The sequence below is a fragment of the Chelmon rostratus genome, chromosome 4, assembly GCF_017976325.1.
Source record: "Chelmon rostratus isolate fCheRos1 chromosome 4, fCheRos1.pri, whole genome shotgun sequence".
NCBI lineage: Eukaryota > Metazoa > Chordata > Actinopteri > Chaetodontiformes > Chaetodontidae > Chelmon > Chelmon rostratus.
In genome coordinates this window covers 26932098-26957914 of record NC_055661.1, presented here as the reverse complement: position 1 = coordinate 26957914, position 25817 = coordinate 26932098, and the positions used below count along the sequence as shown (strand labels likewise).

At 43.0% G+C, this 25817-nt stretch overlaps 2 protein-coding genes across 2 annotated transcripts; both read left to right on the top strand.

Moving 5' to 3' along the window:
* Nucleotides 1-383: 383 nt before the first annotated feature.
* On the top strand, nucleotides 384-20091 carry LOC121606023 (unconventional myosin-VIIb). Its single transcript, XM_041936183.1, is given in 47 exon segments — nucleotides 384-401; nucleotides 536-637; nucleotides 733-885; nucleotides 1460-1644; nucleotides 2526-2647; nucleotides 2735-2877; nucleotides 2960-3073; nucleotides 3220-3373; nucleotides 3466-3542; nucleotides 3624-3743; nucleotides 4401-4540; nucleotides 4669-4879; nucleotides 4963-5098; nucleotides 5181-5350; nucleotides 5469-5609; nucleotides 5713-5871; nucleotides 5973-6065; nucleotides 6557-6651; nucleotides 6749-6833; nucleotides 6918-7136; nucleotides 8278-8442; nucleotides 8488-8733; nucleotides 8840-8974; nucleotides 9052-9131; nucleotides 9133-9414; nucleotides 9502-9628; nucleotides 9717-9836; nucleotides 10252-10425; nucleotides 11032-11259; nucleotides 11393-11560; nucleotides 11680-11797; nucleotides 13526-13652; nucleotides 13772-13938; nucleotides 14043-14224; nucleotides 14319-14434; nucleotides 14516-14667; nucleotides 15398-15551; nucleotides 16232-16387; nucleotides 16959-17064; nucleotides 17158-17271; nucleotides 17406-17493; nucleotides 17629-17735; nucleotides 18046-18231; nucleotides 19347-19463; nucleotides 19616-19699; nucleotides 19792-19911; nucleotides 19996-20091. Coding segments are annotated over 47 exon segments (6552 nt in total).
* Nucleotides 20092-22006: 1915 nt separating this feature from the next.
* Nucleotides 22007-25422, top strand: gpr17 (G protein-coupled receptor 17). The gene is made up of 2 exons (XM_041936134.1): nucleotides 22007-22104; nucleotides 24395-25422. The coding sequence occupies exon 2, from the start codon at nucleotides 24403-24405 to the stop codon at nucleotides 25420-25422; it is 1020 nt and encodes a 339-aa protein (XP_041792068.1). The 5' UTR covers nucleotides 22007-22104; nucleotides 24395-24402.
* Nucleotides 25423-25817: the final 395 nt, after the last annotated feature.

Here is a 25817-nt window from a genome sequence, read left to right as displayed (position 1 = left end):
GTCAGCGATGACTTCCCTGTATTCCAAATCGTTCCCCTGTGATACACATCCAACGATGGCTGTATCATTGGAGAACTTCTGGAGGTGGCAGCTGGTTGAGTTGTGTCTGAAGTCCGATGTGTAGAGGGCGATGAGGAAAGGAGAGAGCACAGAACCCTGCGGAGTCCCAGTGCTGCAAACCACCACACCCAACACACAGTCGCGAAGCCTCACATACTGCGGTCTGTTGGTGAGGTAGTTGGTGGTCCATGCAGCCAGGTGGCAGTCTACTCCGGCTCCTTCCAGCTTCCCCCTCAGCAGTTTGTTAGTGAGAATTACTGTAACTTAGCTGAATCTGATTTTTTTTTTCCATTTTCTCTACAGACTCAATCCATGTTGCTGCTATGCTGCATTTGAGTAAGGTAAGAACGAGTATCTGTAATACATACACACAGTTCTAAAATTCACGATGTTCAGATAGTCATCTCAAGAACTGTTTGGCTTTTTTGGCATTACATGTTGCCAAATAACAACTTTGGGCTTCCCTGCAAATTAGGGGGATTTTGTGTGGCTGGAGTCCAGTGGAGGAGTGCCGATCGGGGCAGAGGTCAAGGTGACTAGCTCCGGGCAGCTTCAGCTCATCGACGATGAAGGAAAGGTACAAACCTCCACAAGAGTTTGCTTCTAACAGATTGAGGAAAATGAGTGTAAGCCTTCTGTATAATGTTGACCCTTTCATGACGTACATAACAGGAGCACAAGATCAAAAAGAAGATGCAGGCCACCATCCGGCCCATGCACCCCACCTCTGTGAAGGGTGTGGATGACATGATAAGACTGGGAGATCTCAGTGAGGAGGGGCTCCTCAGGAACCTCCTGGTGCGACACAGGGAAGGCATCATCTATGTAGGTTTCTAATCACCGGATTCAATCTGAACCATGACGTTTTATGAGGTTGATAACTTGCTGGTCTGTGTCTTCCCTCTCTGAACAGCTTTCTATCTTAGACTTTGCCCTCTAGTTTATCACAGTGTTGTTTGTCAAATGAGCCTCTGTTGAAAGAGAACATCTCAGTGTTTCTATGTCACTGCATCAAAGCTCAGCAGTGTTTGTTCAATTATGAATCAGGCCATTTTGCTGTATATAAATACCACTGCTAAATGCTGGGAGCAAAATATCCCCTGATCTTTGACATGCTATTAATATTAGAAATCACAGCACTGAACACGGCTTTTCATGATTCCAGTATGAATGTCCCATGAAATTTTTAACAGCAGCGAATCATATTTGGAACACATCTCTCACACATTGCAGCCGTGACTAAAAATGGGGTCATTGGGGTCACTGGCTTGACAATGTGACAATGTACTGACACCATAATAACTTGTTTATGCTTATGTACACACACACACACACACCACACACACACATTCGTCAACGGTGCTACTGTGTGATGGTTATCATCTGTCTCTATCTCCAGACGTACACAGGCTCCATTCTGGTTGCAGTCAACCCTTACCAGCTGCTGCCCCTCTACACCACTGAGCACGTGCAAAAGTACACAGATCGACGACTGGGTGAACTGCCGCCGCACGTCTTTGCCATCGCTGACAACTGCTTCTTCAATATGCGCCGCCACCGAAAGAAGCAATGCTGTGTCATCAGGTCTGCTTTTGTGTCATTAGAGGACCCTCAGGTTGATTGCAGATTGTGATGTAGACTGTCAAATACTTGACTGATTGCTCAGAACCTTTATTTATACAGAGGAAACTCCCTGAGTGTGCTGTGTACAGTAATATACAAGCAGATACTGTGACAAGAAAAAAAAACATAATTATGAAACAATCAGTCAATTGAAGGAAAATGAATCTACTAGAATAACTACAGCTATATTGATACTCATTAATTTGCATGAGTAACTTTTTAAAAGTAAAAATAACACAAATTCTCCGTTTACAGTTTCTCAAATATGTACATGCTGGTTTTAGGATAGGAAACTGAAGTTTTTGAGGACTCTTTGTAAAGACTCAAAACAGTGCTATAGTGTTAATTACATGCTCAATTCTGTCTTGCATATAAAACAGTGTCATCAACAATCAACAATTATTAATGTACAGGCCAATGTTGTTATTATAGACTGTGAAAAGAACAGGACCTAAAATCGATCCTTGTGGAACCCCTTTGTTAATTGTTAATGTTGAGAAGTTAGGTTGCAGGTTGCAGCTACACTGAGATCTCTTATCTATGTAATTTCTGAACTGGCCATGGGTCGTGTTATCAAAACCTGTCAGGCCCTTTGAAAACATATTTTGATCTGACATACCAAAGCCCTAAGACAGATCAATAAAGAATGTCATTCACAGCCAAAAAGACGGCAGAGATGGTATTATGCCCAGGACTGAAACCAGTGTACTAGTGGCTTTGAACCTTTCCAGCACAGGAGCAAATTTAAACTATACAGGAAAATGTATTATTTTATGGCACTGAAAGACATTATTAAATGCGGTTACTCGATACATGCTTATTTCTTTGTTTTCCCCCATCAGTGGAGAGTCAGGAGCAGGGAAGACTGAAAGCACCAAGCTCATGCTGCAGTTCCTGGCTGCAGTGAGCGGCCAGCACTCCTGGATCGAGCAGCAGATTCTTGAAGCGAATCCCATCTTGGAGGGTATGAGCAAATCCTAAAGTTATGAGAATCCACTGAATCCCCCTTTTCACTTGCTGTATTTTAAGAAAATATACCTCTTCTTCTCAGCCTTTGGTAATGCCAAAACAATTCGAAATGATAACTCCAGTCGTTTTGGGAAGTACATTGAAATCAGCTTCACCAAAGGTGGAGCCATTGAATCGGCCCGCATTGAGCAATACCTGCTGGAGAAGTCCCGAGTTTGTCGTCAGGTGGGTGGTTCGCTGAATATTTGTAGTAACATGGTACAAGTCAAATGTTCTTGTGGTGAAGAACATGTGCTTTCATGTGCAGGCGCCTGAGGAAAGGAACTACCACATCTTTTACTACATGCTGATGGGCATGACAGCTGAGCAGAAGAAGATTCTTTCGCTTGGGAACGCCGCTGAGTACCACTATCTGAACATGGTGCTGAAATAATTTGACAAACTATGAAAGTTGAATAACATATTGTCTTTATTGATGGATTCTTAAGATAAATGCTTGGTGTCTGGATTACAGATAACCAGATACAAGTTTGCATTTAGTTTTTACCCATGTGATCATATCACCAGGGTGCAAACAACAAATGTGAAGGACGTGATGATGTTAAGGAATACGCCCACTTCCGTTCAGCTCTGAAGATCCTCATGTTCACAGAGAATGACTCCTGGGAGATCTCCAAACTGCTGGCTGCCATCCTTCACCTGGGCAATGTGAAGTTTGAGAGTAAGATGCATGTACTGTAGATTCTATTCTCAAATGCACAAAATAATTTGCATCATTTGAGCCATTCAACATATTTTTCTTCATAATTTCAGGCACCATAGTAAATAACCTCGAGGCCTGTGACATCATCACATCGTCCCATTTCGACATGGCCAGCCAACTTTTGGATGTATGTGTAGTTTTTGTTTTTTTTTACATATGAAAGGAGCTCAGATGATCTTGTTTGACTGTGTCTGTTGCATCACCTCAGGTGGCTCCCAAAGAGCTGGAGAGGAGTCTGACTCAGCACTGCTTCATGGCTTCCAGAGAGAGCGTGACCAAAGCTCTGACCTCTGCTCAGGCTGTGGACAGCAGGGACGCCTTTGTCAAGGTAGCATCACTCACACTCCATCTGATTCTGCTGACGCGAATGCAGCTCATTTAAGCGAGCCCTGTGAGGATGTAATGCTCAAACGCACAAGAAAACAAAACTGGTGGATGGATTATAATTAGATTATTGTTTGAGGACTTCTCAGACTGAGCTTGTCATCTGATCTACACAAAATATTCATTTATCCTCTTTAAAATTCTTTCAGATAGGAAATACATTTATTTGGTGGAGCTGCTCACATCTCATGTCAACACAAAGGCACCATCAGAGACACTGATTTGTTGTAAGTGGTCATTAAGTAGACCACTAACCGTTCCTTGTCAGACAAATGAAAAGACTGACCTGCTGTTGGCACTAGATCGCTTTAAGATTTACCCTCTGGGCACTATTTTTATATACCCTTTGTTTACCTCAAGGTTGGAAGGGAGACTTGGCTGAGTATGAAATTGCTGATAAAACTGGATAATCAAATCATTACTAAACAGATGGCAAGAATAAAATAAGACTGGAAATATGCCGAGACGGTTAACAATGGAGTCATCATAACTCGGTAGAAATACCTTTAGTGTCTGTGTCTAAAGTTATGACATTTGGATCTTTTATGTTGTTTCGTTCTACTGTGTGTAATTAATGAGCTATTCTCTGTATCATCTCCAGGCCATTTATGGACGGCTCTTCCTTTGGGTTGTGGACAAAATCAACGCTGCCATTTACAAGCAGCCTGAGGATTCTGAGGAGGTCAAACAGTCCATCGGCTTGCTTGACATCTTTGGCTTTGAGAACTTCACCAATAACAGGTTGGGGTTCAGCTCTTGTGACATAAGAGGTTTATTGCTGCTGTTTTTTGACAAAGACCACATTGTTGAGTTGACTGAAATCCATCTTGTCTTTCCTCGTGTGCCGCTGGATTTCGAAACTGTTGCAGCTTTGAGCAGCTGTGCATCAACTTTGCCAATGAACAGTTGCAGCAGTTCTTTGTCAAGCATGTTTTCAAGCTGGAGCAGGAGGAATATGCCCGTGAAAACATTGTTTGGAAGCATGTTGACTACCAAGATAACCAACGCACCCTGGACGTATTGGCCAACAAATCTCTGAACATCCTGTCGCTCATTGATGAGGAGAGCAACTTCCCCAAGGTCTGTGTCCTCCCTGTATCTCATAAAATTCAGTTTTCTCAAAGCAAACTGGGTTTTAACTCTCTTCTTTTGTTCATACTCAGGGCACAGATGGCACCATGCTCCAAAAAATCAATCAGGTCCATGGGAAAAGTGGCATCTACATCCCCCCCAAGAACGACCATGACACACAGTTTGGAATCCAACATTTTGCTGGAGTGGTCCACTATGATTCAAAAGGTACTCAAGCTCTTAAAAGCAACAAACCCAACCCAAACCCAAGTCCTCTGTGATGTTCTTACTGTGTCTGTCTTGTTTTGAGGTTTCCTCGAGAAAAACCGTGACACCCTCAGCTCAGATCTGATTCTGCTGGTGGAGACCTCCACCAATAAACTCCTCAAACAGGCGTTTCAAAAGGAGCTGTCCACCAGTACAGTCAAGAGCGGCACCAACAAAAGGGTGGCCATCACCTCGGCCTCCAACAGCCTCCGGGTCAGCGCAGGCTTTAGCTTCAACATTTGATAGAGCTGAAATCATTTTGATAATAAAAATAGCATTATTCTACATATGTAACTACTCACACTGTGTGACTTTTGATTGTGTCTCACAGCAAATATCTGATGGCAAGAAGCGTGTTCCAACTCTGACCGGCCAGTTCCGTCAGTCTCTGGATTCCCTGATGAAGACACTGACTGTGTGTCAGCCCTATTTCATACGCTGCATTAAACCCAACGACTTCAAGAAGCCCATGGTGAGGGAAGAGGCGGCATTCACTCAACCAAAATGAAACTGTACCGCAAATGAATGAAACAGTGTGGTGTAAGTAAATCTGATTGCATCCCTCTGTGTCTCAGCTGTTTGACAGAGAGCTGTGCATACGTCAGCTCCGTTACTCCGGTATGATGGAGACCATCAGGATCCGGAAAGCTGGATATCCTGTACGCTACACATTCGACGAGTTTCTCGGTCGCTACCGCGTCCTTCTGAAAACTTGCCTCTGTGACCCCAAAAAAGTAAGTTGGAGGTTTCGACATGATCATTCTGATTATGATGTCCTCACACCTTTTCTCATCTTCTCTTGCTGTGTTTGAATGATGGTTCTTTTCTCTAACAGGAAAGTAACGTGAAATGCTGTGAAAGCATCTGTCAAGCTGTGCTCGCTGGAGAGGGAGACTGGAAGATTGGCAAGACAAAGATATTCCTCAAGGTACTGCCTTTCATTTTAATGTACAGTCTGATGTACATCTTAGTGATGGAGCTGTGTGGAAGCGTTAACAATAATAATTAATATAATAATTAACAATAATATAAACAATAATAATTTGTATCTTATGTGCAACTGAATACCAAATGAAATGAAATAATTTATTTTGAAAATCATCGAAATTTGTGTGGTTTCAATTTCAAGGAATCAAATTAAGTCAGAAGATAATTTTTAGGGTTCACAAATTTAAATATCCACTTATACTGTATTCAAGTTGTGTAAATTCACTTAGATTGTGAAAATTCAAGTCAAATTTAACTGAAATTATAGCTTTGCAACATCTCTTCGTTTGGTTAATTGGTCAATTTTCCCAATAAGGTATTTGGTTGTTTATAATATAATTGGATGTGACTATTTCTAAAAAAAAAAAAAAAAAAAAAAAAACCTAAGAAAAAAAACACAACAAAACAAATCTTTTTACTGTTTTCTCTCAGGACTACCATGACACCATGCTTGAGGTAGACCGCATGAAAGAACTAAATGTGAAAGCACTTATAATCCAGAAAGTCCTGAGATGCTACAAGTACAGGTATGGGACAAAAAGCTGTTATTATTATTATTGTAATTATTGTCATTATCATCTTGCGCATGTGACTTCATGTCTGTATGATTCATGTCCTCCAAAGAAAACAGTTCCTGAAGAAAAAGGCAGGCGCTCTTGTTATTCAGAAATACTGGAGAGGACACAAAGGCAGACAGCTGTACAAAGTGGTGAGTCATGGTGTTCATTATTCACGAAAGTGAAAATACAAGCCTCACTTGCAATAAACCCCTTCAATTATGCTGCAATTCTAGGTGCAGCATGGCTTTGCAAGGCTACAGGCCCAGGTTCGTTCTCGCCAACTCCACTTCCAGTACAAGAAGAAACGAGCGGCAGCCATCGTGCTGCAGACCCAAGCCAGAGGATACCTGGCCAGGAAGGAATGGAAGCGCAAGAGGAACGCTGTGATCCTCCTGCAGGCACAGACCAGAGGTTTGCTGGCAAGAGCTGCTCTCAAAAGGAAGAAAAGACATGTAAGTTCAACCTAAATAACTATGAAGAACCCTTTCTGGGTGATGATTGTGAAAGAAGTTTAGATTGCCCGTTGGGTTTATCTGGTACAGCAATGGTTGCCAAGCATTTATTGTCTAACTATCCCCACATCCCCATCAGATGAACTCCAGTAGTAACCCTTACCTGCCTTACCTAGCTAGATAGCTAGCTAGCAACAGCGTACAGGTGACGGTCGGTGTCCTCCAGAGATGGCAAATTTTCTGTTGACGACTTTCACATTCCTTATTACTTTTAGCTAACTATTTAAGCTGGTTATCCGTTCATTTCAAATTATTATTTCAACAGTTTATCTATTAGCTATGCTTAGCAAACTAGTTCACTTGTTTATCTATTCATTTCAACTTATTATGTCAACAGTTTATCTATTAGCTACCTTTAGCTAAGTACTTCACTGTTTTTTCATTAATTTTAGCGTATTATTTCAACTGTTTAACTTTTACTTTTAGCTAAGTATTTCAACCATTTATCAGTTACTCTTAGCTAATTAAATAACCTCTTCACCAATTACTTTTAGTTAACTATTTGAAACATCTGTCATCTTTTAGCTCACTATTTAAACCATTTATACTTTACTTTTAGCGTTTTACTTTAAGCTAACTTTTTTGACACCTCTGCTAGCTTGTTGTCACTGGTGCCTTGCTGGTTATTGTGACACTAAATGTACTAAATTTTAGTTTCACACCAATTTAGAATCATATTTTGATGGTTATTTTCCTCCTAAAGACAAATATGTGTGTACACCGTATCTTCTATTTCACATTATTTGAGCTCCTCAGCAATCTTTCCATGTATCCCCACGGTTAGGAGTCAAATCACTGTGGTCCCCTTCTTTAGTAACGACTGCCAAGATATTTATGAGCAAGGCACTGAATCCCAAACTGCTTTAATGCTAATTGAAATTCATAATTCTGCTGTTTAAGTGTGATTATTTATTTAATCCTTGTTCTCCCAAAGCCACTGCTGTATCATGACAAATTTATACAGTACTAATTTCTTATTTGTGTTGCATACTTCATTAGGTAGTAGAAGATATTTGGTTTAGCTGTGGTTCAGGGTGATAGGGTTTTTTTTCTGATCTTATTTTATGTTGTGTTCTTTCAGATGTACCTTTCAGCTAAAAATAGAGAAGAAGAACGGCTGGCCATTTTGGAAAAACAAAGACTCTTGGATGAAGCGCTGAAGAAAGACACGGACGATTTCATCACAGACCAGGAGATGGTGGACAGGATCTTTGGCTTCCTCCCCATTGCTGTTGCAGGCCAGGAGGTTCGGCAACCAAAAGTTTTGCACATTTTATAATCCTCCTCTCAGAGCCAGCCGCCACATGTCTGTATCTGTTTTCAGAGCTTTGAGGGGAGAAGGATGGCTTTCGAGGAAATAGACATTGATGACCTGCCCATGGAGGAAGATTTTCCCAAAGAAGACTACGATGACCTGGATGAGTACTCCTTCTCCAAATTTGCCTCCATGTACTTCCAGGGGGCAGCCACCCCCACCCACATCCGCCAGAGGCTTCGGCAGCCCCTGCTTTACCATGAAGATGGAGGAGATGTCCTGGTGATTCTCTCAGCCTGCTTTAATTCATCATATCAGTTGTTCCTATATGAGGAATATCTTGGTTTATTTCAGTAATCTACCATTGTTTCTGTCATGTCATCACCAGGCCTCGCTGACAGTGTGGTGGATCATCCTAAGGTTCATGGGAGACCTACCTGAGCCAAAGAAGCAGGTCCAGGTCAGGGGAAACTACATGCAAGGACCCCCTCTGCCACAGGGCCGGGTCTCCAGAGGGTATCAGGTAAATATCCTCACAAAGAAAGGAGTTACTGAATTTTGAAATTTTATATATATATATAAGTAGAATTTCTGTATTAGAGGGTGCAAAGTCATAAAAATGAAAGAAAGCCTTCCACAGCACACGAGGAGCCCACATAAAATAGAAAGAGCTCCATGTTCTGACAAGAAACAAGAAGGCTTTTGCTATTCAGCGGCTCAAAACCTGAAGGTATACACTGCGCCACAAGGGAGGGAATCCACATTTGCCGAACCACTGTCCAGGAACAGAAAAGCATCCGCTGAAAGAAAGTTCTCTCTCATTTTTAAACATTTTTTTTCACCCACCCGGCAGACTATAAATGAGGACAGTGATGGAGAAGGAGCCACCTTGGACCGACCGCTGACGTCTCTCGAAAAACTCCACATCATTGTGGGATATGCCATCGTCAGACCTGATCTCAGGTAACAGATGATTTAAACATCACACACATCTAATTATCTTTTTTTTCTAATCTCTGCTAATCCAATGTTTGACTGTTATCTGTCCAGGGATGAAATTTACTGTCAGATCTGCAAGCAGCTTCAGGAAAACACCAACCGCAACAGCTACTTCCGTGGCTGGATCCTGTTGTCCCTCTGTCTGGGCATTTTTTCTCCGAGTGACATCTTTTTAAAGGTAACTACAACAGGCGTATTGGCTGCTTCCGTCTTATAAACAGTGTGCCGCCTGCTGTGACATTTATTCTCATCTCTTGTCTTGGCAGTACCTGCAGAGTTTCATCCGTTTCGCTCCAGGTGGCTACCCTTACTACTGTGCTGAAAGGCTGCGGCGCACACGAATGAACGGAGTGCGAGGGGAGCCTCCGGCCTGGCTGGAGCTGCAGGTACTGAGACTGACACCAGGTGCCCCTCCAAATATTTGAACTGATAACTGGCTGATTCACGTGCTTTGTCCCTGTGGAAATAAACAGATAATAAAAAAGACTTCACAGTATCTAGTGGTGTCTTTCCACAGTAACAGATAGTTTTGGTTTTGTTTGTCCAGGTTTTAGGATGTCAGTCTCTCAGATTTCAGACAGCAGAGACATCTCTTTCAAATGTCCTTCTCATATCATAATATTTATTTCAGTGAAAGTGGTTCCATTGAAATCTGTTGATGGTGAAATTTTCAGTACAGAGTACACCTGTATGGCTCAGTCTTTTTGTAATTTGAGTGAACACTCGAACACATGAACTCACATGCACAGCAGGTCTCATTACTATTTAATCAACATGGCCTTTTTTTCTGTACTGTAACAGGCAACCAAGACAAAGAAGCCCATAATTGTGTCTGTGACGCTGATGGATGAACGCTCCGTTAACCTGCCTGTTGACTCAGCATCTACCGCCAAAGAGATCTGCCAGCTCCTGTCTAACAAAGTCAAACTCGAAGACACCTTTGGCTTTTCTGTCTACGTCGCCTTGTATGAAAAGGTACGGTACCCCACAAGTGAACATTCTACATGCTGTGAAAATCTATTTTCACATTTTCAAAAGTCTTGAAATGAGGATGTCTTTGATCTCAGATACAACTTTGCAGAATGTTCCCACTCTGCACCTGCAAAGCTCAGAACAGAGCCAAAAAATAAATAATACAAATTTAAAAACTGCATTGCAGAGGTATGTGCTGATTTCTGAGTATATTATTATGTACCACATGACCTCGTCTGTGAGCATTTCTGTCTAAAACACTTTTGATAGATTTTCATTGGCAATGCCGGTTAACAATGAAGACAACAACTCCCATGATCCCATGCGACTTCACAATGTCTTCAGCTACGTCTTTTGTTTTCATTGTTGTGGTTGAGAGACCCCTAGTGGCGGATTTTACACTGTCTTTAAATATACTGATTCTATTTATATTTAGAGTTTGCACAATTTTGTGAGGGCAAAATGTACATTATATAGGCTGTCCATGGTCAGTTGCATTTCTTATGTTGGAAAAACTTCATCACATTACGACTTGCAAATAAGCTTTACAACACAGACTTATAGAAAATAAATTTAGTGCGTAAGTTAAAATGTTGACCTGTCCTGTAGGTGTGGGCTCTGGGCAGCAGCCGGGAGCATGTGATGGATGCCATCTCCCAGTGTGAGCAGGAGGTGAAGAGGAGAGGAGGGCAGGAACAGCACGCTCCATGGCGTCTTTTCTTCCGTAAGGAGATCTTCACCCCCTGGCATGACTGCAAAGAGGACAAGATCAGCACAGACCTCATCTACAAACAGATCATCCACGGCCTGAAGTTTGGAGAGTTCCAGAGTAGAAAGGTGGGCTTATATTCGGATGATTGTCTTAAAGATGCTGCCGTACTCTCATATATATATATATATATATATATATATATATATATATATATATATATATATATTACATCTTTTTTTCCACATTTCACTTTCACAGGAGGATGATATTGTTCAGCTTGCTGCAAAACATTTATACATTCAGCACGGCTCAGACAGCAGCCGTGAACACGTGAAGGACGCTGTTCAGGACTGCATCAGCAGCTCCTTGCTGGAGGCCAAGTCAGAGGCCAAATGGGTGCAAATGGTCAGCACTGCTCACGCTCAGGTCAGTCACAACACACACAAACAGGAGGTGCAGCATGAAGAGAACAGGGCAGAATAAAAGTTCTACAGTGGCCTTGAGTAGATCTAATGTTTCTGTCTATTTTCCTTAAACCACGCCAGGGTCCATACTTGAGTTCAAGGCAAAATGCAGATTCAGTGAAGGCGGAGATAGTCGACTACGCCCGAGAGAAGTGGCCCATGTTCTTCTCCAGGTTCTTTGAAGTTGTCAAGGTGTCAGGTAGGCAAAGAATGTTTCCAGTCTCTCTGTTTTGATGTCTTTAAACCAGTTTAACAAATCATGATAAGTGCATGGATTAAAATACATTCAGCAGCTTTAATTGCATTCTGGAAAAGACCAGAATTAGAAATCTTTTAAGCAAATAACTTGAAAAGATATAATGATTGAAGGCATTATGCACTCCATTATAAATAAACCAGAAGTTTCTTGGTCTAACAGGACTGTTGGACAAACTAAGCATTTGTGCCTCTACAGGAATCGATTCCTTCAGATTGGAAGTGTCTTGCTGAATGAGTTTTGTATATCTTAATTATAAATTCACTCATACATTGTATCTGTAAAAACATACATGCAGTATTAAGAGCTACCAGAAGTACTGTTAAATACTTACACCCAAATCTAGCAATTGTAGTAATTTCTCTTACTCAACTTTTGATTATCAAAGTTTGTAGAAACAGCACAGAATTGTTTCTATTGGTTGAGAAAATGATAAAAACCAATTTAGGATCAGTTAGAAGAAATTCCACATTTTTATTCATTTGTATTTCTGTCTTTTTTTTATTACAGCAGAATATAAAACATGCATAACCCAAAGATTTCTACACTTTCCTCTGAAATATACAGACAAACACTTCTAATGATCAGCAGTGAAACTGTTTTTTAACCAGTCGCCTTTGAGCTATTAGCCGTTGCTGCTTTTTGTATCTATGTCAGACTGAAATATACAAGGCTATTTATAGATATACGACACCACTGGGGTAAAGACAAGGCAGTTGATTAGGAGTGAATAAGTGGGCCAAGAACAACATTATGCAGTAAGGATGAGCTGTGACACAGCAGGTAGTTTCATAAACAGCTCAAATGTGCAGTCAGATTTCTTTAGTTTTTGTGTGGAAATGTATAATCGACAACATGCTGGTAAAAGAAAAGTATTGTTATTTTTGCCTCCCTAGTAATCGTACTGTGGAGGCTTAATAAAACACATCTCATGGAGTTTCCCAGTGGACAGTTTATTGTTCTTTATGCTTCATTTCAATGAAAACAGACAGTATGTCATTATCCCTCGGGTCATGACCGTCACCCTTTGTTTTATATATATAAAAAAAAAAGTCAAACCATCATCCTGTCCAGCTACACCAATGTGAGGATTTTCTACTTTTTGTGTTTGGTATCTTTGCAAGTTGATTAACTGATTGATCTTTGGATCCTTGGTTGGACGAAAGAAGATATTTGAAGACGTCACTTTGGTGAACAAGCTGAATTAAAACAAGCTGAATTAAAGACAGACATTGTCCAGCAAAGGGCTTCACAACACATCAGCATTAATCAAGAATTAAGCACAATGCAAGTGCACACACCTCATATCATCAGCCTTTGCTTAACAGAGCTCTACTAGCGGGTATGAAGGATCTCTGGGTACAGGAAGTCTTCAAAGGCAGCTCCCTGTACCGCCATCCTGATGGTAAAAACCTGAATTCACCATCATCAGGGTCTGATACATCACTGAGGCCCTTTCACCGGCACTCAGGACTCACAAAGTGGCATCATGCTGTGTTGTTGTTGCAATCTTGCCGTATATATTAACAGTCCTACAGAATTTGTTCATCCTTTGGTGGATGAAATGATTCACATGCAAAGTGCAAACAACACCCACCTGCTGGACAGTAATATATCTCATGATTCCCACCTTATCTCCCATTGGGCTTGTTCTTTCCATGTTTTTATTAGGTCCTCCCCTGCCAAAGAGCAAGTTCATTGTGGCCGTAAACTGGACTGGTATCACCTTCCTGGATGAGAGAGAGAAGAGACTGCTGGAGCTCTCCTTCCCTGAGGTCACCGGAGTCAACACCGTCAGGTAGAGACAGAGTCAGAGGAGGAGGAAGGAGGGTAGTGTGCCAGTTTGCAATGAGGAAGAGTCAGCTTTGCTAAGATAACGTGGTGTTGTGTTGTGATTCCCCTTTGATGCACATCCAGGCAGGGTAAAGCGTCTGGCCATGCGGTGACCCTGCTGACACTGAAAGGAGACTTCACTCTGAGTGGGGGCACAGCTGAGGACATGGCAGAGCTGGTTACAATGTTCCTCAGTGGACTCACAGAGAGATCTCAGTATGCTGTGACGCTGAAGGAAGCCGACAGACGAGGTCAGAGGACCAAGTTTTCTTTCTTACATCGTCACAGCTGAACGATCTCGTCGACTCATTTCTGCTAATTGCTAAGTCTCTCGATTGTCTCTCGTTCTCTACAGACGACCCCACATTCCTGAGCTTCAAGAAAGGAGAGCTCATTATCATAATCAACGATGATGAGTTTTCTAAGCAGCGTGGCTGGATAAAGGGCGAAAATGACCGCACAAAACAAACGGGAGCCGTCCCCACCGATGCCATCTTTATCCTGCCAACGCTCAGCAAGCCCACCAGTGAGGTCATGGTACGCAGATGTTAGGGACACATCCTTCTGAGACCAGTTATCATGGCCAGAATGTGTGGAGTATTAAATGTAGTGCATGCTTTCTTCATTTCAGAACCTCCTCAACTTGTCTCCTAACCAAAGGAAGAACTTCATACAGGCAAACGACACAGGAACAATGGAGAGATCAGCTCCTGCCACTCTGAAGGAATTCTCCCTCGAGTACTTCAGGTATTCGGAAACGTCCTTTATCTGATTACATTAGTAGGAAAATGCTCACTGGAGCACTACTAACAATAACTGTTCCTACAGGCAGCCCACTAAAGATGTGAACCGTCAGGTGATTTCCAGGAACGCTGCACCTGAGAGGCTGTGGGCCAACTCCAGAGAACCAATCAGACAGCCCCTCCTCAAGAAACTGGGCAACTCTGATGTCAGCCACAAAGCCTGTTTGGCCTTCACTGATATCCTCCACACACCAGAGTTTTATCAGGAAAGGAGCATTTCTTCATATGTTTTTCACCAGTGTACCTTTTGATACAGGACTTAAACCCATGAATTCACTAGTTATCAATTTCAGTTCAGTTTTGAACTGGCTTTTTTTAACTGTCAATATTCGCTGCAGTGGGAATTGCTGTTGCGTCATGAATCTACTCACGCGTAACACCAGTCTCTGAGCCCGACCTAACATACCTTAGTCCTTGCATCCTATGATGCTGGGTGTAAAGTGTCAGAGAACAGGCATATCTGCAGGGTTGACTGCGTGTTCCAGCGTCCCAGAACAGCCTCCCTCTTTGCCTGACACTCTTAAATTCAACACAGTCCCCCGAAGCAAGCTAGCACTGTTCGGCTAACATCAGTCTTTGAGACACTGTGCTAGCAAAAGGCCTGTCCATAGCCAATATAGCTAACATAAGCAAGCATGTTAGTTAACACATGGCCATGAACATGTCTAAGACATAGCTTTGGCCAAATAAACCAATTAATATAGCCAAGATAACTAGCCTAGCTAAGCTAACTAACATGTTAAGCTAACACATGTGCTAGCATCAGTGGCTCCTCAGCTACATAACCCCAACAAGCAACAGATGAAACAATCCTATCTGTATTATGACCGGCTAACAACATCACTCCAAGGTGTTTTTTCAAAGTTTCTGACACCACAATGGTTATTTCTCCTTGACTGTTGTGTACCCATCCTAAAATATATGGGAGATTACCCCGCCAAGCAGGTACAGAGTCCTCTGGAGCTCACCGACCAGATCTTCGGCCCCGCCACCGAGAATGAGGCTCTCAGGGACGAGATCTATTGCCAAATCATGAAGCAGATGACCAACAATAACAACCGGTACGGAAAGGTTTAGAATGTGTATGATATATGATAGGTGCACATAAAGTTTTCTTTAAATGGGAAACCCAAAAAATCAGTTGGATAGAGCAAGGAGTGTTTGCCAATCATTACTCATGATATAAGTAAGTACAGCTTTTCTCCTATGCTTTGTAATATTTACATTCATAATCTGTTGCTCAATAGACCAATTCTGTTACTGTAGTGACGCGTTGTTTTGTTATCGTAATAATAAAACGCTGCAACAAGAAGTTGATTTACAGAAAGCAATTCTGATCATCAGTTATTGGCATTTTATCTTTAAAAAAAGAGAATTCTTCAGTTCCAGCTTCGCCAAGAAGAAGATTTTCTGCCTTTCTCTTTAAATCATTATAAACTGAATATCTCTTGCTTTTGGACTGTTTGGACTGGGAAACTAGGATTGTTTGTTTGTACTTTATCATATTTTATAGTCAAATGGTTAATTGGTTAAAAGAAAATATCTGATAAATAAATCGATGAGAAAAATAATTCTTAGTTGCAACCTCAGCTAAATCGAAGCCTAACTAACGAATTGAAGTAGCTAGAACTGTAACCCTAACCCTCCGTGTTGCAGTGGACAACAATGGATGTGAATACAAACCAGGACTGCGTTGCATCATATGCTTCCTGGTGTGTTTGTGTGTCGCCCTGTCACCCAGGTTCAGCATGGAGCAGGGCTGGCAGCTGCTGTGGCTCTGCTGTGGCCTGTTTCCTCCCAGCCAGCCTCTTCTGAGACACACTCAGCGATTCCTGGACTCGCGCCGCAGAGAGCCGCTCGCCACCGACTGCCTGCACCGGCTGCAGAGCTCGCTGAGGTTAGCCCAACGTGCTGCTTAACACGTCACTAGCGCACAGCATCGTGTTTCCCCCAGTTTCACAGAAGGGTCTATGAGATGAAGACTGTTTGATGGCAGCTCCTGCTCCTCCCTGATTTCATGATAGCAATTAGAGACAGTGTGCAAACAGTGACATTGATCATTTATAGTGCAGCTGATACGTAAATAAATATAGGCAGCTGAAACACTCCACCTCTGCTTAGCAGCCACAGCGACACAGCAAACTGTGCTGTTTCAGGCAGAACTCGCTTGCAGAAATGCTCACATTGAACCGTGTGTGTTGCATCACTTTCACACTGGCTTGACCGCAGTCTGCATTTGCATGACCTCCTCTATAAATATACCTGATTTCCATTCAGTATAATTAAAACAACGACAACAGGCTCTAAGAGACACAATTTTGATCAGCACGGTTGTTGCATGGTGTTGCATGTTTACCGTTTTAGTGACAGAGTGTCTGCTGTTTTCTTTATCTGCACTGAATCTGCAGCTAAGTGTCAACCCGATAAAGTGTGACTAATGTGACTAAGCCTTTGCGGTCCTTGTGTAGGATGGAGCCCAGGAAGCTTCCACCACACCAGGTTGAGTTAGACGCCATCCAGCTGAACAGCACCCAGATTTTCCACAAAATCTGCTTCCCCAACGACACAGAGGAGGTACGCACACAGACCTCTCGTTTGAAGTGACAGAACAAAGGCAGGTCAAGTGTTCCTACAGTAACACAAGTGATTCCTCTCATCCCTCTTCAGATATTTGAGGTCAAGACAAGCACCAAGATCAGGGATCTCATCCAGAACATTGCCAACAAGCTCCGTCTGGGTTCAGCAGACGGCTTCAGCATTTTTGTCAAAACACATGACAAGGTTTATTTGATGTTTCTCACGCTTGAACATTGTTTTCATCTAGAATTTTACAACGTGTTTTCTTTAATAGATTCTCAACCTTCTTTCATGAACTTAAGCTCCACATGTTATGAAAGAAAGTCTGATTCTTTCAGGTTCTCAGTTTGGATGACACAGACTACTTCTTTGATCATCTGAGACAAATCACTGACTGGTCCAAGAGAGCCAAGAGAATCAAAGAAGGTAAATAACATTTTCTGATTAAAGTGCCAATCAGACTTCTCATGGTTCTTGTATTTATCTATAAAAACCTCTTTGTGTGTGTGTGTGTGTGTGTGTGTGTGTGTGTGTGTGTGTGTGTGTGTGTGTGTTCTGCAGCTGGACCAGTCAACGTACCCTACCTTGTGTTCTTCATGAGGAAGTTGTGGTTCAACGTGATCCCTGGCAGAAACACAGAGGCCGATCTAATCTTCCATTTCCCTCAGGTACATTTGAATGATGCAGCTCAGCCACCATCATATTTTCCAGGCTGATTAGTTTTGCCACATGATATGAAAGCCAAATATTTCCCTTAAATATCCCACCTGACCTAAAGGTGACACAGTGTCTCTCGTTCCAAACTGCTCCCTCTGGTTTCATTATGACCAGAAGGAGAGTTACAGATTAAAACATTGTCTCCTAATCATCAATGTACACGACAGCAACTTGGTTTAAAGGTCAAACTTGAGCCCAAATCTGGTGGGAATTTATTTTCCCACAATAGCAGACTTTATGAAATATTTTTCTATCTTCCAGGAGCTACCAAAGTACCTGAGAGGCTATCATGTTTGCACCAAAGAAGAAATGGTCAGCATGGCGGCTCTGCTCTTCAGGATAAAGGTCAGCAAGGACGTGAGCCAGTTTGTCATGATTCCCAAGATGCTGAAGGAGCTGGTTCCTGCAGACCAGCTGAGGGCCATGTCTGAAAATGACTGGAAGAAGGTATGAGAGGCTTTCTCTTCACTGACTTACACTTTATTCTTGTCAACACATCTCAGAAAAAGACCAAAACCAACAATACTAAATACTTTTCGACTTCCTCATCCTGCCTGTGACACTCGACTCTAACCCCATTCGTTCCTCTAACAGGACTCGAGCGAGGCGAGGCTGTACTTCAGTAGTACATAGTTTAAGTGAAATGCTAACATCAGCATGCTTACGCAATGATGATGTGCACAAGCTGATGTTTCACTGTTAAGTCACCATCTTAGTTTAGCATTTTAGCATGCTAGCATTTGCTAATTAGCACTACAAACTACAAAACACAAAGTACAGCTGAGGCTGATGGGAACATCATTGGTTTCCGTGGTATATAAACCAAAGTACAGGACAAAGTGAAATTTTGATTTAAAGATGGCACTAGTTTAAAAGTCCGGGGTTCACCAAAGTTGTTTTTTTTTTTCCTCTGAACCAGACCGACTGACACACGCAGCTGGCACGGCTGAAAACACCTCTCGAATATATAGTTTAACATTTAGATGAAGTTATGTCATCTCCTTTAACAGCTGGGTACTGTAGTTTTCAGCAAACATAACTGAAACTAGAGCAAAGTGCATTTGTTGGGGACTATATTTAGGTGTGGATTGATACACACTTATTAGCATGTATTTACTGCACCAGGATGGTGTATGTGAGATTGCCTCTACACAAACTACAGGGCACATGCTCATTAAAAGGAAGATTTGTAACTCAGTGCGACAGTGTGACTCATCGGTGTGTGTGAATAGTTTCTGGACAACATCAGAGCTCTTTGGCATAGACGTATAAAATATACACATACATGCACATGTTAGTTGTACCAGTTTATTGTTTCATTTGAGCTTTTCATTGGATTTTTCACATGAAGAAAAACATAGAATAGATCCATCTTTATCCTTTAAATTGCCCATATGAACAATTCCACTATTATGCCATTCTTGTGAGGCTCATCTCAGCTATCTGAATGTTGCCTGAGGGCTGTGGAGCTGCTGGAAAATCATTAACCTCATTAAAAGCAGTGCAGATACTTCTACAAAACAAGAGTGTCGTAACATACTGTGGTATCCATCTTCTTTCAGAGTATTGTGGCCTCTTATAACAAACAAGCTGGCATGAGTGTTGAAGAAGCTAAGGTGACCTTTCTGAAGGTGGCTTACCGCTGGCCGACGTTCGGCTGTGCCTTCTTTGAAGTGAAGGTAAACGCTGCAGTGAATGCAGCACAAATGCTGCTTTATCTTCCTATCTATAGTCCATTTGGTTGAGTGGGTGGCTTGTTTATCTGATGCTCTCGCTCTCTGTCTCAGTCCCTCACCTCCACCATGTTACAATTGCCTTTTTTGCTTTTCAGCAAACGTCAGAACAAAGTTTCCCAGATATTGTACGAATAGCCATCAGCAAGCAAGGCCTCACCATCATCCACCCGAAAACCAAGGTGAAGTAAACAAAAAGTGGCATTAACAGCGCTTCCTTTAACATCCTGCTCCTGTTTTTTTTTACCATCAACAATTCTTTTCTCTTGTAAAGGACGTTTTGGCAAATCACCCCTTCAACCACATCGCCAACTGGTGCAGTGGCAGCACCTTTTTTCACATGACTGTTGGCAACTTAGTGAAGGGGAACAAATTCCTGTGTGAAACTTCCCTGGTAAGATCCACACGTGAGCTTTAAGTGATGAGCTGTTTGTCCTTTTCATTTGCTTTCTTCACCTCCGTGTCTTCTTTTCAAAAGGGGTACAAGATGGACGATCTCATAACGTCCTACGTCAACATGTACCTCAGAGAGAGGAGGGCACAGCGCACCAGGAACCAGCACTTCAACAGCTGAGCCTCCGTAGCACGACTGTGTTGCAACCGTGCCTGTTGCTGCAGATTTAAACCGACACACTCGACATGTAGTTCACACACACACACACAAGATGCAGAGGAGGAACTTTTGTCTGTTTTTGAACGTTTAATCAACTTTATTTGTGCTCTGTGAGAAAATAGTAGATTTCTCACTTTTTATTTAAAGCTGGTGTTTCTTTGACCTGTACACGAGTAACATAATCCTCTGTGAACAACTTGTGTTCTAGATAATACTAGAACTGTACACATGAGCCCTTCATTTATCGAGTGAAAATAGTCTTTTACGTGGTTCAAGATCCACAAATGAAAAAAAAAAAGGAATGTATATGACAATTTGTGAATAAATTATGGCTTCCTTAAATGCTTGTTCCTATCCTTAAATAAAAAAGACATATACACAGGAAGCATAATTGTATTTACTCAAGTTTGGCAGTATTTGTCTGTGTATAGAAAAATGTAGTTGCAAAGACCAAAACTTATTCACAAATCGTCAAACACATTTGTATGGCTTAAAGTTAAAAATCATCCATGTTTGCTAATTCCTAGGCTTTGTTAGCTAAATTTCTGTGCTCATTATTGCTACCAGCTGTTGATGACTGGATTAGCGTGAAGCCAGATGTGAACTGCATCACCAAAATGACAGCGCACGTACAGATGCGTTCTTGTGCCAAAGCTTGATACAAACAAAACAGGGGTCCACTTGTCAAAACTCCTCAGGGTACCTTTAAATAAACCCATCCTCAGCGAATATTTTAAGTGCTCAAAATGATTAAAAACATTAATTGTTGAGAAATATTTTTTGTTCTAAAACTGTCAAATAAACAAATTTCCCAGCAGAAGCCTGTTGGTGGGTGTAACTGTTCAAAATGTTGAGAGAATCCTTCTTTCCATCAAAACCCCTCTGCAGCCGTGAGCTGCTCCTTCACAGCGGTCACGAGAATGATATATTTATGATGGCGAGCACTTACACGAGGCAATGTTTCTGCTTCGGGGTTACGAGACGCACAACAAACAGAGCTGAGAAGCCCAACAAAAGCGGGTCCGTCCCAATTAGCCGTTGGCAGTAGATTAACAGGATAGTGATGAAGCTTCTCTACAGTCCCGCACAGATAGTGGTTTCATTCAAGTCTACAGAATAGCATTTGCATATCGATGAAACAGAGAAGAGAAAGAGGCGAAGTGTGTGACACACAGCTGTGATCTCCTCGTATGAAAGAAATATTATCCCCCTGCAGCCAGTGGGACCTCTCTCCACATCTGTCCGATGGCTATGTGACTGATTATTTTGGGCATTCCAATTCAGGATGCCCCCAGGAGGCGAGACACCAACAAGGGCCTCTGTTTCCTTCAAGCACACCCCCACCCCTCCCTGCCCTTGTTTTTCCACTTGCTCTCCTATAGGGAATGGGGCCCTCTGTAGATCTTAACAGACCATTTACAAAAGATCATCTCACAGACTTAAGTCATAAACTTCTCAATTAACAACACAGTCCATCTTCTATCTATCAGTGGGGGGGTGGGAGTTCATAGCAGAGGCGCTCGGCACACCACTAGGCCCGGTTTCCATGGAGTCATACCCAACGACTCGTTGGGACTGAGGCACGCCATTCTTCTCCCCGCTGCTAAAATGTGCCGCTTATTGTGACTCAGGCTATTGTGGAGCGCACAAGTGGCTCTCTGAGGAGAAGGGGATGGAGAAAGAAAGGGTGGGGTCAAGGTTCAAACGAAAGGCTCCCATTGGGACTCCCTTTCTGTTATCAAATTTGTTGAGACACAAAAAGAGCAACAGTCTCATTCCCAAGGACATCTTGAGGGAGAGAAAGGGGGTTATAGGACAGCATTCTTTGTGTCAGGGCTGCAGTTCTTCCACAGCTCAGCCGCCGAACTCTTCACTCTGCCTGCACTGATTGGACTCTGCTCTGTCAGAGCTGAATTGTTCCTTAAGCAGCTTTTTCTTCAAGACGTGCACTCTCTGAAAGGCTCTAAAGCTCTGGTAAGTCTCTTTATTTTATCTCGATTTTGAGGGAGCAATAGAGACGTATTCAACTGCTGTTAGAAGTTTATTAAAAGTCCACAAGAGGGATTCCTTCTGTTGTTTCCATTGTATTTAAGTGGCATACATAGTTTCAGTAAAGTTCACTGTACACTAGCAGTAAGTATTTATTCTGTAAATATGTCGCTTTTGTCATGCAAATCCTAAAACAGCTCAGCATGATGACAGTCTGTCATCTGCTTTTTAACATTGTCTCTAAATGCACTCGCATTTAATCCAATAACCAAATCTCACACTCACTTTATCCCACGTGGGTTTTACTGTGACGAGTTGTGACAATGGGCGATTGTACATGTTGCAGCTGTCGCAGCTTTGTCACAACAAATTGTCACTGACTAATCTCTGAAGAGGAGCGATGCCAGCGTGGTCCGTCTCCTCTCCGCCAGCACTCGTCACATGTGAACGCCTGCACAGATCTGCTCACCCAGATCATTGTGATGAAGGCATATTTCAGGATTGCCTCTCTTTAGGATTATCCCTCTGGGATCCGTATTTATGGAAGCTTTTCCATTGAGCTTTGCTGCACCCGGTTTGTTATCCCTGCTGGGGCTTCAACCCTTTTCTTTGGGGGACTTGTGCTCCTGAATGCACTGAGTCTGAGCCTTGGCTGAGAAATGCCCTTCGTTGTGGGTCTCACAGCTCCAGTCAGCGCAGGAGCATGACACACAGTGAAAAGAGCCACACTGCTACACCTGGCTGGTTCCTAATGGGCCAAAGGTCTGGACAGAGAGCTGGTGAAACCGAGATTTAGAGACAATCCCGTTCCCCATTTGTTAAGCAGCCCTGCAGCAGTATCTAATCACATTTCACTGTTCCGTGAGCTGTTTACACTGTGTGTTTGGGAACCTGTCTTCAGCTCTGGAAACATCTGTAGGATGACAAGTTCATCCCTGCTACACATGTTATGATGTTGTTCTTGGATGCTCCTAAAATTTCAAAGTGAACGCTGAAGAGGAGCCTTTTCTGGGATTAATTATCGCCGTTCACGCCCGAGTGATGTTTGCGTACATGTTGGGCTGAAGCAGAAAAGGAGGAGATAGACAAACAAAATAGAAGGAGTGGACGGTTGGAGCTTGCCAAAGAGCCGGGAGGGATGGAGGAGTGGGTGGTCATATTGAGGTGTGTCTGAATAGTTCTCTAAAATTGGAAAAAAAACAAATCCTGTGAGGAATGTTGGACATTATGTTGTTCCAGTTAATTCTCATCATTTAAAGTCTAAACTCATTGAGGAGATGAGACTCAAATATACAGCGAGTGGTCTTTTCACACAGGTTTTATGTCTTGAACATGTTGCTGTAATAACATCTTAAATGGTTTGACATTTTGGGAAATACAAAATAATAAACAGGACTCCTGTGTCTGTTCAATATGAAGCTGAAGCCAGCAGCTGCTTAGCTTAGCTTAGCATAAAGACTGGAAACAGGGGGAAACAGCTAGCCTTGCTCCGGCCAAAGGTGATCAAACCCAGCTTCTGGCACATAAAACCACAAATGTTTATTTCTATACTGCAGTTTTTGTAAAGATTGTGTGTTAATTATTAAAATTAGAAATTACACTAAATTGATATTTAGCATGCAAACACGAGAGTAAATCTCATCTAACTGTCTATGTGACATGTATAGCAGCTGACAAATATTCACCTGGCAGCATTATCTTGTCCAGAGATTCCCATGTTTACTTTGGATAGCTGAAGTTTTCTTTCTCTGAGAGTTTGCCATTCAGCCTACATGAAAGAGTTCTCGCTGACCAATCAGACGTCGAGGCCAGAGACACTGTAGACGGAAGAAGTGTAGACTTCCTGAGTGTGTGGAGGAAGTCTCACACTCGTCGTGGTCAGAAGTAATTATCCGCTCTGAGGGCATGTGCACATTAGCCAGGACACTGACGTCTATTGTTACCTTGTGAGACTGGCACTGTGACAAACACTCCCCCTGCCTCTTGTCTCGGTGTGTGTGTGTGTGTGTGTGTGTGTGTGTGTGTGTGGTGTGGCCAGGGGTTGGGCTGGTGTGGTTTCCTGTCACTGGGGTAGTTTGCTGTCTGAATATCAACAATTAATTAATCTAGAAATCAAAAACACTCAGGACTCTGAGATGAGACGAGATGACCTATAACCTACAAACATATGTCATTTTATTAAGACAAAAATTCACAGAAAGAGAAGAAATGTTGCCAAATTATTCCAAAAAATTGCTCTTAGAATAAATGTGTGACAATTTCTTTGTCTTCTTAGCCACCAAAATGGAGTCTGTAACAATGGAGCTGCCCTCGCTGCTATCCAATCATACATCAGAGAGCTGTGCAGCAGTGGACTCGACAGCTGAGAACACGCTGTTCGGATGCTTCTACATCCTGGTTTTCTTTCTCGCGCTGAACGGTAACGGCCTGGCGCTCTGGATCTTCTCTCACCAGCGAGGCTCTTCCTCTCCAGCTAACATCTTCTTGATTCACCTGGCTGTGGCAGACTTATCGTACGTGATCATCCTCCCGCTGAGGGCCACCTACCACCTCACTGGAGGCCACTGGCCTTTTGGCGAGGTGCCCTGCAGAGTGGCGGGCTTTTTGTTTTATGTTAACATGTACGCCAGCCTGTACTTCCTGGCCTGTGTGGCGGGGGATCGCTACCTGGCAGTGGTTCACGCTGTGAGGTCACTGAAGGTCCGTCGTGCTCGCTACGCTCACATCATCAGCTTCTGTCTGTGGGCCCTGGTTACCGTCTCCATGGCGCCACTGCTCGTCACCCACCAGACTGCAGAGGTGGATGGCGTGACAGTGTGCTTGCAGCTGTACAGAGAGAAGGCCTCACGCAAGGCATTGATCTCACTGGCTGTGGCGTTCACCCCACCTTTCCTCGCCACGCTGTCGTGTTACCTGCTCATCATCCACAGCCTGCACCGGGGCTCCAGGTTGGAGCCGGCCCTCAAGCTGAAGGCCCTGCGCACCATCGGCCTGGTCATGCTCATCTATGTAGTCTGTTTCCTGCCGTATCATGTGAGCAGAGCCACCTTCATCCTGAGCTACAGCCATCCTGACGTCTCCTGCCAGACCCGCAGAGGACTCAGCTTGGCAAACCGCCTCACCTCCTCCCTCACCTGCCTGAACGGTGCTTTGGACCCGCTGATCTACCTGTTTGGGGCGGAGAAGTTCCGCGGCACTCTGATGCGATTGTTTTGCAAAGACCAGGCCGGGGTGTCAGGAGCCACCAGCGGAGAGTTGAAGGGGACCCACGAGAGCTCTGTGAGTGCCAAGTCTGAGTTCTGAGGAAGAGAAGTTTGAGCCAGATCTGGACCCATTTCACAACACACACAAAAAAATGGATCTGCCTACCAGTTGACTGCTGCCTTTACCCGACTGAAGAACTGGGCTCATTCTGCAGTGTGGTTCCTGTGCCCCCTTATCCTGAATTTAAGACCCAGTTTCAGAGTCCACCCTCGGCCCCTCTTCACCGAACCCTCACCGACTTTAACTGACCACCTGTGTGAGTCGGGCTAAGGACTCCAAACACCATGTGGGGACTGGGACGTCCCCTCGTTACCTGGTCGGCGGCGTTCTGTGTCCAGAAAAGTGCACGACTCATGATCCAAATGTAATGTAATGAATTGGAACAAATATTGTGCTTTGTTCCCTGTTTGAAAGCAAAACGGTGCTTTTTGATC

Coding starts and splice junctions, on each gene's coding strand:
- gpr17 (XM_041936134.1), top strand. CDS start 24,403: ATGGAGTCTGTAACAATGGAGCTGCCCTCGCTGCTATCCAATCATACA.